At 34.7% G+C, this 15,452-nt stretch overlaps 1 protein-coding gene across 3 annotated transcripts in view; it reads right to left on the bottom strand.

Moving 5' to 3' along the window:
• Positions 1 to 15,452, bottom strand: part of ATRNL1 (attractin like 1) — a 425,510-nt gene that overhangs the window by 236,798 nt on the left and 173,260 nt on the right. For all 3 annotated transcript variants that reach the window (XM_030950737.1, XM_030950738.1, XM_030950739.1), the window contains exons 22-24: positions 13,178 to 13,272; positions 12,466 to 12,544; positions 11,129 to 11,286 (exon numbers count right to left, since the gene is read on the bottom strand). In XM_030950737.1, coding sequence (XP_030806597.1) covers positions 11,129 to 11,286; positions 12,466 to 12,544; positions 13,178 to 13,272 — 332 coding nt within the window. The remainder of the gene's footprint in view (positions 1 to 11,128; positions 11,287 to 12,465; positions 12,545 to 13,177; positions 13,273 to 15,452) is intronic.

The following is a 15,452-nucleotide window of genomic DNA, read 5'->3' as shown; positions in this document are numbered from 1 at the left end:
CTAATGCAAGGCACAGCATGATTCTTAGATCTTAGTTTTCTAGTGCTATTTAAAGCTTCTGTCAATAACTTGCAATAAAACAATATCATCATTAATATGTTTTTATTTGGCATGCTGAGGAAAGGAAGTGAAAATAATAGGTCACTTACAAGGCCATGTGTATAGGAGGATAAGGGAAAGGTAAGAGTAGTAAAACTGGATTTGGTAGTATAAATGCGGAATCAAAGAATGAAAATCATTCTCAAGGATGTTATTCTGGACTTAGTGACATTAAAGAACATTTGGGGTTGTGGTAGATAATCATTAAATTCCCAGTGCTGTGGTGAAGGGGCTATGGTACTCCTGGGTGTATAGAGGAAAATACTGAATGCAGCAAAAAGGATTGTGATTGGAGCCACAAGAAGAAAGAGTAGGAAAGATGGAGCTAAGGCTGCTCTGCTTCCCTCAGCAGCACAGTGTGTCCATGGGGGAGCTGCTGAAAACCCCCTTTTTCTGCCCCCTCAACTACACCATTAACTCTACATCCAAAGCAGATCCAATCACACTTGGAAAAGCACACCCAATTCTGGCTCCCATAGCTCCCAAGGGATACTGAAACATTGGAGGGTTCAGAGAAAAGCCAACAAAACAGTGGTAGAGTGTATGGTATTTATATGAGTGTAGATATATATTTATATAGAGTGTATGGATATATAAATATAAATATATATAATTATATAATGAAAATATAAATACATATTAAAATATATAAATATAAATAACTCTATATAAATGTATATGTAGATATATATTTCTATAGAGTGTATGGATGTGACATTGTTGCCATATATATATGGCAACATCATATCCTTTATAGGAGGAAGCTCTCCTTTCTAGCACAAAATTATATTTCAAGAGTAGATTTTGGAAAGCTGCACTTACCATGAATCAAAATTTTTGAACAGTGGCAATAATTGACAGTCAGAACTATGTAGCAGAAGTCAAGTGCACATCCCCTTTTTAGAAACATTTAGGCCAAGAGTGATTTTTTTTCCAGTATATGGTCTAGTTCAAACTGCAATTAATTTATGAAAGCCTACGCTTTAGTTTACGTCTCATTTCAAATTATATGACCAAAGCAGCCCCTTCTGGATTTATCATCTATGAGATGTAACACCTAGGTAGCAATGAAATCAAGTGCTTACATGAAAAAGTAATGACAAGTAACTAATGTACTTAAAGCTAGATTTTAAAAGAAGCAGATGGCCTGCAAGCTCTCTACCCTCTTGCTTAATATGTTTATCTGGCTATCTATGTCTGATAATTGTACTGTCTCCCTGAAGGCACAAAATATGTTTGTCTAACATAGAACAAGCAGTTTATGGTGTTGGTTTTTTTTTTATTTTCTTCAAAATACATTAAATTAGCTTCCTGATAATAAAGAATTTGAGAGATTTTTTTAAATTATCATCATCACATCATTATCACAATTTAAAGGTCCTTAAAGCATTACAAAATAAAGCAATCAGTATTTCATAATAAAACTGAACTGAATTGTGACCCTGTCATCCTTTTCCACAGTCTGAAGAAGTGAGCACTCACACTATAATCTAACAGAGAGCACAGCACCTCCCCAGAATTTGCCCAATTATCAGCCAAGTTTTCAGGTCTGAGCTTGTCTTCTTAATAAACAAAAAGCTTGGGACTCTACTCAGTTTTGTGCTGTACCTTCTGCATTTCTCAAGAAAAGCATTTGTTGACTGTGACTTCCTCATCTGCTCACACTGGTTAGCTCAGGTCAAGCCATTTATGCATTAATTAGTCCACGAGGAGCCACAGAATGGCTTTGGTTTTTTTAATCCTGGTGTCTCACTGTGTAATATTTTCATTTTGTTATTTCATCACAGAAATTATTACACTGGCCAAGTAGTTCAGAGATTAATATCAAGTTAAAAAAAAAAAAAGAAATAAAATATCACCACAAGAAAAATACCCTGAAGAGCTCCTAAAGGTCAATATATGGCAACTATTTTCCATTCTCAAGGATTGTTTCTAGCAGCAGATATGAAGTTCAACTCTTTGCATCTGTGACTGCAGTAACTCTTACACATTACAGTGCCATAAAAATACTGGTTCACTAAAAGAACCATTCTTAAGTGTAAATGTCTGCTTAATCTTAATTTAAAAAAAAAAATTGCACTAAGGATGCTGGTGACACCTCAGCTCACTCCTGAGAATGCTCCTGCACATAAAACAGTCTCACCTGTAGAAGCTTCAGTGCTTTTGGAAAACTGGGACTTAGAGAGCCCTGCAAATGCAGCTGTAAGCATTCCTACAGTCTTTAGCTCTTTTGCCATGGCCTGAGGAATTAAGCCCTGAAGCTTTAAGCAAAATCCCAGACGTGTATGTGCAGCCAGTGTTGTCAAGGCTGCCTAGCACTGGAAAGTTCTTTTTCCAGGTTTACTGGCTCAGAGTTCACCATCACCTTGTTGGTTCAGTGCTCAGAGGTCAGACTCAGCCCCCAGGTCATGGCAAAAGTGCCCACATGCTGCTGCTGCAGGACAATCCCACAATGCACATGAGCACCTGGAGCCAGAGGAGCTCAGGAGACACAAGGGCTGCTCCTCCTCACCTGAAACTCCTGTCCATGTCAGGACCACCATGATATCAGTGATGCTCATCATCATCATCATCATCACTGCTCAGCAGATGTGGGGCTCTTAAGAAGTCTTCCTGACAAACCCCCTACACCAAAGTTTTTAACCTGATTTCTGGCCACTGACATCTTGTTTACTAAGAAAAGTTGAAAAACATGGATTTGGCAGAAATCCAAATTTAAACAAAGATATAAGAAACACAAATCCTGTACATTGCCCACATTTTTCTATAAAATCCTGATCACAGAGGGCAACTAAGGTTGTATTAATCCTTCTGACATAGGAGTTTCTGACAGCCACGATAAATAGTTTGAAAATAACTATTCTCTCCCACCAGTTTCCTATCTCCATTCTGATCCCCTATGAGCCAAACATTTACTTTCAAATAATTCTGAAGCCACTGTGTATGACCTTTATAGGCTTCTGCAGTTCAGCAAGGCATAGATGTTTTCTTCAGGGAGAATCTTAATATTTCAAAGTGTTTTTTTCTTATTATTGAACAAAAGGTTTTTATACCCCACCATTTGTTCCCACCCCAAATCCCAAGATGAAGAATTGATTTATTTTTCCTAAAGCTAATCAAAAGTCCTGAAAAAAACATAAGCTATCTGAAAGCAAACTTTTTTTTATTGCATTCTAAATTTTCTAACTAAAATTTACTTCAGTAAGTATATAAGAGAAATGGAGATTACAGGGGGGAAACCATCAATATCTACTTGCTAAACCTATTAGGGAGATAATTTTTATTAGCAAAGACAGTATCTATACATCTCTATTGTGTTATACAACCATCAGTAGGTGATGCCTTGGTCTGCCTGGAAAAGAAAGCCCTGCACAACTGGCACATCAGTTACACGAGTTCTTATCTCAGACATTCAAATTATACACCAATTAAAACTATGCATCACTGAGGACTAATTATCTCTTAATTACGTATTTTGGTTCCCTTAAATCATCAGCTGAACTATTAACAGGGCTTCTGCTTTCTGAGAAATACATCAACGATGTTAAATATTTACAGATATTCTGGTGGCTCATATTGGTCCTTTTCTAAGGTGATTGGAAAAAGAAATGTACCAGGAAGAATAATGAATATCTACATTTATTGGAGTGATGTGGAAGTTGGCATGATATGGTTGGCAACCTTGTTCTGGAACATTTTAAGACTAATGTTAACTGTTTTGGCATTATTTAAAGTAAAAAAGGTATAATCTAATAATCAGGAAATACTTCCTCATTTTAGCAACACTTCAGGATTCATGGGAAGCATTTTGGAAAATGCTGTAGTGGATTTGGGCACATTAAGCCATTGAAGAATATCATACAGCCGTGGGATTTATTCTCCATACAATTCACCTTCAAATTCCAAGAAAATAAATTATAGATATTATAGATAGTCCACTTTCCAAGGCAAGAACTGGTAGGTTTCTGGCATTATATTTGAGTGCCTAAGAAAGAAAAAAGAACCCATAATTACTGTAGCAGTCTCCTTTTGGGTAGTAATTTTCAAGTACTTTCTAAAGTGTAATAACTGTACATGTAATAGATATACCCGTAATAATGTAACTGTGACTGAGAATTTTAACAATGGTATTTAATGTGTTGAAAAACAGAACTGAGTTTAGCTTTAGATACTAGCAATGAAACAAATGAAACTTTACCTTCGTGCTGCTGTCCTGATTTCAATTTTAAAATAATTTTACATTTCTCCACTTAGAGTCTTTTTTTTCCCTAAAAATAACTATAGAGCAAAAATTCCATTTAATACATTTTAATCATATATAAAAAACAATGCTATGGAAGATCTAAACCTGAATTTCCAGACTTCTTGCTGTCTAACAACCCAAATGCCATGAGCAGACAGGAGATTAGATGAACCACTTTGACAGAATATTGAAGCACAAATATATCATGAGCAGCCTTGTGATCTCTTATGGAGATCTCTGTCTCTTTAGATATACATTCTTTCATTCTAATTCCCTATAATTTCAATGCCTATATTCACTGCATAAAAGCTGACAAAATACCAAACACTAAAACAACCTTCCTTCAAAATCTTTTCCAAAGCACTGTAGTTTACTAAATCTCTTTTATTTGGACCACTTCCTTCTTACATTCAGATGGGAACTTGCATTTGCACTTCTTCAGTGTCATCTTCCCAACCTCTCCTGCTTTTGGCACTGCAATTTCTCTTCCTTCAGAGCCCAGGACTGATATGACCTGATGCATAATGTGAGCACATTCAACGTAAATTTTGCATCCAGCTTTGTTGAGGATAATTTTCACAGCAAAGTGAAGGATGGAAGAAAATGGCCTCAAGTTGAAAATGGGGATGTTTACATTGGCTATTAGGAAAAATGTCTTCACAGAAAGGGTTGTCAGGCATTGGAACAGGCTGCCAGGGCAATGGTGGAGTCACCACCCCTGGAGGCATTTCCGAGATGTGTAGATGTAGCAGTGGGGGACGTGATTTAGTGTTGGACTTGGCAGTGTAAGGTTAAATGTTGGAGCAAATGATCTTAGAGGCCTTCTCCAACCAGAATGATTCTATGTTTCTCTGCTAATTATTATTATTATTATTATTATCAATCCTGACTTCTCATAATGATCAATATCATCATCCTTACTAAAAACTGAAACTACACATATATCGCCATTTTAGACTATACCTCAGTCATCTATAAACAAATCCACCCTGTACTGCAGGTTGCATTCTATTCCTGTTATTTCTTCTGTTCTGACAGAACTATCACTATATGATAGTTCAATGGATTTCCCAGGGTTTTGTTCTTGGTATACTACTTTCAAACCTACTTTAATAGAGGGATTTTACATTTACTGTAAGAAAACATCAAAGTTGTTTGGAAGTTAATGCATCCACTTCATTATCAGTACCTGTTTAGTGTTTCAGGAATTATAGTGTCTCCATACATTGCTATATGCAGTTACTCAGCAGCCTCTATGAGAACCATTAAGGCACTTAGAAATGGAATTGTTCCCCATAAATCATAGGGATTAAATTTAGGCATGCAATCACAGGTGGCAGAGCTACAAACACAGCTATCTGTGGATAAATACACAGCAAAGGGTCCACAATCATGACCTTAGCAAACATCAGGAAGGCCTTAAAACCCAAAAAGATCTGACCTTTACTTGTTAATTTCGTTATTAGGTTTGTGATACTGTTGTAACTTCTAATAGCAGTGACTGACAAGTTTTACTTCTTGGAGCTTTTACAACATGTAAGTCACGCATGAATGTTAAAAATTCAAATGAAGTCCAAAACAAGACCAAAAAAGCTGAAATAAATTATACTACACAGTAAATTTTATTACAAGGGTAGATATGCTTCTTGATTTACATTACATTCCTCCTTCAGTTGCTACTCAGGCTATTAAGAGGGGAAAAAATCCATTTTGAAACAGGAGCCAGTAAACTGAAAGAACACAAGTTTCAGCTTTAAAAAAAAATCACTTGAAGATTTATATATGAAGTAATTTTAATTATCTGTTGCGCTACATACAAATAAAATGTAAATCTTTACTGTAATTCATTATTCTGTTCTGGTATACAAGCTAATACAGGGTGCCAAAGACAGTTTTCATCAGAAACCACAGTGCGGACAAAAATGGAATTCCAAGTAGGCTTGCTTAAAAATATTACACTTCTTCAAACACATCAGGGTATTCTACATGTACACCAACGTCCTCTCTAACTTCACTGCAACAGTAATTGTTTTATGCTGCGGAAACATGTTAGTTTAACTAGGCTATGTTCAAAAATGTATAACAATTTTTTTTTTTCATTATACACAAACCTAATTTTGCCAGACAGTGCTTTGCTGCTGAGGCTGAACCTTACAATTTAAACTGACCCTCCCAATTAAAACTCAGACACTTGTGAATTTTTCATTTACACTTCAGGGAAGAAAGGAAATAACTAGTAGAACAGTTGTTATTATCTCCAGATTCAGCTTTAAAATTGGTAAAAAATTTTACTGCTCAGGCACAAGTTGAGATCAGACTTACAAGTTTGACAGTTATAAAGAGATATAGTTGCAGGAATGCAGCTGATCCTAAAGCAGGAATGTCACTGCTGTCCTTAGGGACAGAGAGCAGACCAATAGCCAGGACAGCATTTTAAGGGTATTTGCTTTTTCATATGCAGGCACTGCTTTCCAGAATATGGGAGAAAATTATGGGAAAAAAGAAAATATGTCTGTTACCAGCTTAAATTACAAAAATCCCCTGCCATAAAATTAGTTTCCTGAGACTGAAGAACATGTTGTGACTGCTGTTATTAATATCTGCATAGCTGTCAGAAGCCCAAGCTTTATGACTGCTTACTACTTCAGGGACCATTGACCACTGTTTGAGGTGCTGGCTACAGCCTGAGTTACTGCTTCTCAATAAATGTTACAGCCTTCAAATTCCATTATCAGTGGAGTCTGAATTATACTGACTCTCAAAATAAAATAAAAATGAGCAGAAACAAGTTATGGGGCTTTGTCATATATTCTGTTCAGAAATCTAGCCTATTTTAAGGCAAGAGCATTTTCTCATGGAGTCCTGTTTAACTGATATATAAGACACAATACACCTAAAGGTTTGGGACTGTCAAAGACAGTCAAACATAAGTGTGAATGCTACTCACATCCTCTTACTTGGACACTCCTATTAACATGTATTAACAAAGATAATTTATAGAGATTTCCTCTGAAAAGATGTAGAAACTACTGCTGTTTATGAAAGTCTCATCAGTTAAATTTAAGGGTCTTTATCCATTCTTACTTACCAGCAACTCTGAATTAAAGGAAATGGAGAAAAAGTGTGGCATAAACTGTTAGAGTAATTCAACAGGGAAATATCCAACATTTGTGTGCCAGTGTATAACTATTACCTACTTCTGAGGAAAAACTGGCACCTGCCCATTTCACAGCCAGGTCAATAGATCTATTTGTGGAAACAGCTCTAAGCTGAAGATGTCCCACAACATCACCTTTCTGATGACCCCTTATGCAACTATGTCACTTTTCTGCTTCTTTCCTCAAGGAAGAAGAGATTTTACAGCTAAATAAAATGCCTTTAGCATCAGGGAATTTAAATGCAGTGTTTTCCCCTGAAGGCTGCAGAGATCACCCAGCTGTGTGCCCATGGACAGGAGGGTGATGGGAACCTGCAGAACATTTCAATAGAGAGCAGCAGTACAGCTGAAAGGAACTGAGAATTCCCTACATAGTTTCTATGTTTTCCAAGTAATTCACTGCTATCCAGTGCTGAAGAATTTGTATTCTGAGATGATTGGGATGACCAGTGACAACAATGAAATGGGTCACTGCCTATCACAGACCAGTACACCTTAAAGAGCTATTTTTATTGACACCAATCATGACATACCATTTTTTTCAAAGCCAAGAAATCATATTTCTTAAGAAGATATTTTGTTTTAGAGCTGCCAGAGATTTATTAACATTTTGGGAAAAAAATCCCAGCTTGCTGAATAGGTAACATGAATAATAAAACTATCTGAGGAAGCAGCTGTGAGCCATTGATCCCAATAAACAATCACCCGCTGGGATGGACAGATTTTTCCTTAAAATCATGAAAATCATGGAGATAAATGAATGCAAAACCAGAGATAATATAGGTGACTTTAACAGAAAGCGAACCTACATGCCTTGTATATTGAGGAGGGCTGGTTCTTTTCCTATAGGAAAAGAAAAGAGCAGTAAGTGCAACACCCAAATCCTCCCAATGAAAGAGCCCAGAAATCTTAGCTCCAGTGCCAGCATAACAGGAGGCACAAGAGCAGAGAGGTAAAATGCATACCAATAACACCAGTGGTAATAACATCAATAACACAACTTCAAATACCAGTTTAAAAGGAAGTAAGGTCACTAGCTCTGCCTCCTTAGGAATTTATGTTTTATATAATGTATTCTTGACAAGTTGTGATGAATAATGGAAATACAGGAGGGCTGGTACTCAGACTGTACTTGAAAAATGCTCAATGTGCTGGAGTACTTAGTCCTCTACAAAAGCATTGTGTAAAAGGCATGTGTCAAATTTCATGTTGCTACCTTACTTATTAAATACCTGTCAAGGAAGGCACAATAGTTTCCTTAGGATTAAATAAAGCCTTCAGTACTGAGTTAACACAAAATACCAGGTTTTTCCCAGCATGGTATGACCAATGCAGTGTGGCCATTGCAGTGAAAAGGCCTGCAGTGCAAACAGACAAATATCAACCACTTTTGCCTGTTATGAAGGTGAAAACTGGTATGCTATGAGATGAAGATGTAGAAGATCATAACTATTAGACCTGATTTAGTATTGGCCTTGGAAAGTTTAGCCTCTGATTGGAATGAACCATGACTTCCTTCTCTTAACCCAAAGTCCTAGGAGGTTTCATATATTTTTAAAATTTCTACTACATGCAGAATTATAAAGTTAGCATATAAAACAAAACTTGTTTTCTCTGAAAAGCTCCCTGCTCCATTTATCATTTGAAGATTTTATCTACTGCTAGAGCACCAAATACAAGAAACATATCCTGGTAATGTTGACTTCAGATATTTTCTCAGAAAAGAACAAATTACAGCATAAAAAAGGCTGAGAGCTAAATAATAATCTCATTCATTTCGGAAGGCAAATACAGAGGACAAAACTAAAATCCCAAAACAGTTTCCCCAACTGGACCTCAGTATTCCTTCTTGGTGCATAAAATTGAGTAACTAAATCTCTAGATGGAGTAAGGACAGGACAGGAATGCAATAATCAAGCACCACCACATCTGAGGCAGAACTGTCTAGACTGTTGAATACCAACGTGCCCCTAAAAGCACAAAAAAAAATAAAAATAAAAACTGTGTAACCATGGCAGACAAAGAAAATTCTGATTAAAAAAAAGAGGAAGGATGTAACCAGTGATCAGGGATTCCCTTCATCTGGGTGTTATGCTGCAGTGGAAACAGCACAAGGAGGAGCTGAGATCTGCCAAAATCTGCCACAGAGCTGCACGTCTCAGGAATGCATCACCTTAATAATGTTTGTCTTACAATGATGATACAGGCACCTTGCAGTCGTAAAGGTGAGAGGAGAGTGTAATGCATTTACAGCTGATATTGCTCTGTGGATTTGTTTAAGGAGCCTCTTTGGCAGCTGAACTTGTTCTAGCCTTAGGAAGTGGGAGACAGTGTATAACACCCCTAATACGAAGACTAAAAGAAGGCAGTTAGTCTTCAGAGTTTGTTTGGATTTTTTAATAAACTAGTAGAGTCATAAATGTTAGTAAGCTGAATAAATTCATCTTCTGACACTGTTAACACATATTTACAGTCCCTGTTCAGGTATGATGAAGACAACTCTAGCTTTACTTAACACAAGAAAAACATTTCTCTGACACTTTAGTCAGAAGATGACTGCTTTAATCCAGAACACTTTATCATATATATCTATAGATAGATAGAATACATTTTTGTATTTATTTTTTATTATATATACATACATGTGTGTGTGTATTTTTATACATAGATTATAAAGTAAGGTTCTGTATTTTAGAAAAATATGGAAGGTTTTTTTCATACCAAAATGGAAACTTTGTACGGTATTTCTGTGTTAAATGCAAAGTATTTTGAGCTTGTACTTGTTTAATGATGAAGTAAATCATCAGGAATTATGAAATTATCATTTTAACAACTTAATTTTTAAGATTTAATGCTGTAATGGAGTTATAGTCAAAGGCCATTCATCCACATAAGAAACTCTTTCATTGATGCAGGGCATACTGTGTTCACAAGTGCAGCTATAGTAATTATTAGTATAAATATTGCTGGAACATCAAAGGCCAGGGAGGAATCATGACTGCATTGATTTTTTTGAGTTTGCTACTGTAGAGCATCTCAGTGCTCCAGAAAATACTGAATGAAATTGATTCCAATGAAGTCAAAGAAGAACATAAATTCTAATAAACTATACTTAGGCTTAACTGAAGTCTGTGATATTACAACCTGATAGAGTCACTCAACATTTAAAACGTCAGAGGCTCCAAAAGCCAATTATTAACATTCAAATATCCAGGTAGATATAGATTTGCATACCATTTTCTGTGTTTACATCTAAATGCTGAAGTTATATTACAATTAAACATGTAGGTTCAACAATTTAAATTCAGAATTTAAAATTGACTAAAGTCTGACTCACTACTAAAAGCTAAAGCACAGAATCATGGAATGGTTTGGGCTGGAAGGAACCTTAAAGAGCACCTCATTTCAACTCCCCTCCCATGGGCAGCATCACCTTCCAGCAGGCCATGCTGCCCAAAGTCCCATCCAGCCCAGCCTTAAAATCATACTAGGACAAAACATAATTATTATAGACAGAAAATAAAAAATACAAATAACTCTATTTGTATACTTACTGCAGGAGTGAAATCATGAAACTCAAAGTAAAGCTGAAATAAAAATGTCTCCAAAAGCACAAAGCAGTCACTAACCTGTATTTTGATTGGCCAGGAGAAATTGCTGACATAGACATAGAAAGTGATGTTTGGGTTGCTTCGAAAGTTAAATTTTTCACAGGAAAAGCTGTCTCTGTATTCCTTAATATTAACCTTGGAAACAACAGGAATCTCTTCTCCAGATATTGTTCCAGCTAAAATTTTTAGAAGTTCAGATGTAAATATACATATTTGAGAATATTAATCATCATTAAAAATGCCAAATTAAATTTGCATAAGAAACATAAATCATTAATTGCTTTTGGTGTCTTTCTCTAAAACAACTTCTTATTGTAGTTTAAATGGCACATTTGGTATATTTAATATACATAAAGAGAATTCACAGAAATTTTTAGTTTGGTTTCAAAAATTATATGCAAATTGGAAAAGTGACAGAAGAAGCATAATTTTACAAGATAGTTATTATGGTCAGCTTAACAGATAATATGCTTTCCTCCATAATTTATGTTTCATTTCAATAAACAGCTCAATAAGATCTGTAAGGGAATTTGTCTACATCTTACACTTTTGCTGTCAAGTTTTAATTGTTCATGAAAGCATTAATAACGTAACTAGTAATAAACATTTATTAGTTTTTGCAAATAAATGAGTGACTGAGCTAAGTTAAAATTAAGGAATAAATAGAGTTTACTAACTGTAGTATGGTAAAGTACTTCAGAAATGCATGGATGAAGAAATTCATGAGTTTAAGAGAAACTCTGAACCTTCTTTAAAAAGGTTTTTTTTTAGTTATTTCTTTTAAAGCATCATGCCTCTCCTTGGATGTGTTTTCAGAAAGTCAACAGAACCAATTCAGAAAAACTGTCTAAATTAAAACAAAGAAGAGTAATGGGGTTCAAAGTTGGAGAAAAAATAGATAAGCAGCTCTTTTTATCAGCATACACAGAAGAACTTTATTGTTTGATATCAATGTAAAGGTTAATAATTAAATTTTTAGCTTGAACACTGAAACAAAGAAATAAAATCTCAGTCTCTGCAGTAGTTAAGGAAGCAATTTATCTTAATTAAAATCACAGCATTTCATAACACTGTCGTTTTAAAAATTTAAATACGCTACAAGCTTTTCTTACCAATGCAATTTTAATTGAATAGGAGAGAAAGTCAACATATTAATGAAGCTTTATTCAGATTGCAAATTATCATCTGAGGTTTAAATAATATAATTAATAACAGCATAATGATAATGGCAAAAGAACACATTTGGCAAAGTTTTATTATCAAAATTAGCAACAAAGAGACAATCAGGTTAAAATAACTCAAAGGATCATGAAATCATTCGGGGAAAAACTCATCATACCAAAATTCACTCTCACCTGTAGAACCAATAGACCACGTAATATTGAGGTTAAAGTTGTTTGATGCATTAATTGATATATCCAAATTTTTATTTGACTAGGGAAAAAAAAAAAAGGAAAGTTAACAAAGCATATCAGAATGTATTGCATGTAATTCTACTGCACATACAGCCTTTTAATCATTTTCCAGTTTTCATTTTACACATATCTAGAAATGGCAATGTTTCACTGCCAAAGGCAATTCTCTTTTGCTTTGGTAAGAACAATTTGGTAAGTGCAATTTAACATATACCTACACCAGTTATGTTTGTAGTTTGTCCTAAGTATAACAAAATATTTGCCTTTAAAAAATCAAATAAAAATATATGGCAAATGCCTACATTCTAATCACAAGCCAAAAATTTTACTTTCTGCAACTAAAAATGTTTTCTCAACAGAAGGGTATACCCCTTCAATTCATCTCAGGAAGATATTAAACTTGTTATTCATGGGAGCAACAATAAAATCAACCAACGGATACTTTTTCAGAGTATTGATTAAGCTGAACTACATCTACCATTTAGAAACGGTTCTCAATGAAGGCACTGGACTAATTTTGCAGCTCTCAAAAAATGTGAACTATCTCTAAAATTTTATAGACACTTCAAAAACCTTTAATCAACATCAAATACAATGGAAATCTTAATTCTGAATCTCTAAAACTTAACTAAAATTATTAACATTTTCTTACCTGTTCTGGATTTGCTATAAAGTTTATGGCAGTGTGATGACGATCATCCTCTTGTAATAAGCTGAAGGTAAACTGATAATCAATCAAAAGGCTGTCTGTAGGCAAAACAAAAATTTAAAATAATAAAATAAAGTGTATACATATTAATTCTATATTATGCAAGCACCTCAAAGTTTACCATTCACATTGATTTTAAAAGTCATGGAGAAATCTACAAGTCAGAATTATTCACACTCATTTCACTGTTGAAGTGTTTGCATTATAAAGTCTTGAAATTATTAAAACAAAAATTAAGTTAACAAAAAAAACTAAATTAAGAAAAAATCTTCTAAATTTTTTACCGTTACAGTTCTACAGGGATCAAAAGCTTCTATTTTTCCCTCTCTCACAGGAAACAAGGAGGTGACTTATAAGTGTACATGATTCTGATTATTATTTTATGCATGTTAAAATATGGCAAGTCATCTCTGGTGCTACAGCCCAGTGAATAATTGTAAAGCATTATTTTGATCCCTGGTCTGCTGACATTCTGCTACCAACACTACACAAACTGTGTAACAAATAAAAAATATGTGATCATAAAAACAAAATCAGTAAATACAAAGAGAGTGAAAGATTAAGTCAAAGCAGAAGAAAAGCTGTGTCAGCCTTTTGTTGGATTTAATAGTTTGCTTACTGCTGACAATCACCTTTTCTGCAGCAACACATCATCTGAAAAAAATACACTCTGCTGTATCCTATGGGAAGACTGGCTTAGAGAAAAAAGCCCACTATATTGTCTTAATAGTTAAAGAAAATTGTTTTGGTTTGATTTTGTTCAGGGTTTTTTGGATTTTTTTTTTATAGTGAGTGTGGAAGAAAAAGTAGAAAATAAAGGTTCATAGAATATCTTGAATGTGGAGGAACCCAAAAAGTAGTGATGTGAAAGGAATTACCATGACAATCAAAGGTGAGAAGTTCACTTGCTCGAATATTAGCCATCACAGTTCATTATTCAAATAAGAATAAGCTGATCTACATGTCTTAGTTAACAAGTTTTGACCAGGTCTCTGCATGTTTATGAAGGCAAAAGATGAATAAATATGAAATTTAAATGCCCCATTAATTTATTGATAGCATTCTACACTTCTATAGTTATGCAAATCTAATTAATAAACCTCATTGACTATTGTGCCATATCTCCATGCTTAACAATAAGATGAGCATGGTACCAGAACATCTTTAAATGTAACAGGACAGGAAAAGATGGCAAGTAAAGATTGATCCCTATTAAATGAATTAATAAACCCTTTAATAATCATGAGTAGAAATGGGAAAAGGTTAGGAATAATGTACAGATCTGGTCAACTTGGAGCTCCTCAAAATACAGATGACTGCTTCAGCATGAATCTTTGCAAACAGATTTATTGTAAAGGTGTGGTGGACCAGCACCACAGAAAGCATTCCTACAGAAATTTTGGCTACAGCAAGGGCTAAAAGATGCAAGAAGCAGCACTGACAAGCTTGGACAAGATATCATTGATTTGCTCATAACATATGGAAAATCACCAGTTCAATATGTCACAGTCTTTTTCCAAGCACAAATTTTGTCCTCTCAGAGATGCAGAGTATCAGCCAAAAAAACAGCAGTTGTATATAGATAATATCCCATCATAAGATAACATTGGAAATAGACATAGGACTCTTGTCTCCCAGTCATGAATGAACAGCTCTTCTGCATACAAGTTTAAAAAAAATTAAAGTAATTTACTTTTAAAACAATATGACTTTTTTTTTACCCTGGGGTTTGTTGTTGGTGGTGTTGCTGTTGTTTAGTTCTTTGTTCTTGGTTAATTTAAAAATAATTTTTAAATTTATGTTTTACTTGTTAAAAGCCAACAGAGTATGAACTGATGTTTCAAGGAATGCAGGAAAAATCCTGACACTTATAAAAGAAGTTAAACTACATGGTTCCTCTTAAATTTACCATCTGTAACAAATCAGAAAATAATTTCCACTCTTTTTTATTGCATTCTTACATTCAATACAGTTGACAGTAAATTGTGAAAAACAGTAAGGGTTAATTATGTGTAGAGGCTCTTTTTTGTACCCAAGATATCCCAAAATTTTTGTTGTGTTATTAATTACTCTATTATTTAATGGTTGCTCAATTTGATACTTCATTAATAGCAGCAAAGTTCAGTAGAAGTCCCACACATGATGTCCTCTGTAGCACTCAAAAGCCTTGAACAACACAGCCTCAAGAGCAGCTCTGAGAGCCAACACAAGAACTCGC

Source organism: Camarhynchus parvulus, chromosome 6, assembly GCF_901933205.1.
Source record: "Camarhynchus parvulus chromosome 6, STF_HiC, whole genome shotgun sequence".
In the NCBI taxonomy this organism is placed as follows: domain Eukaryota; kingdom Metazoa; phylum Chordata; class Aves; order Passeriformes; family Thraupidae; genus Camarhynchus; species Camarhynchus parvulus.
This window is presented reverse-complemented; position numbering and strand designations above follow the sequence as displayed.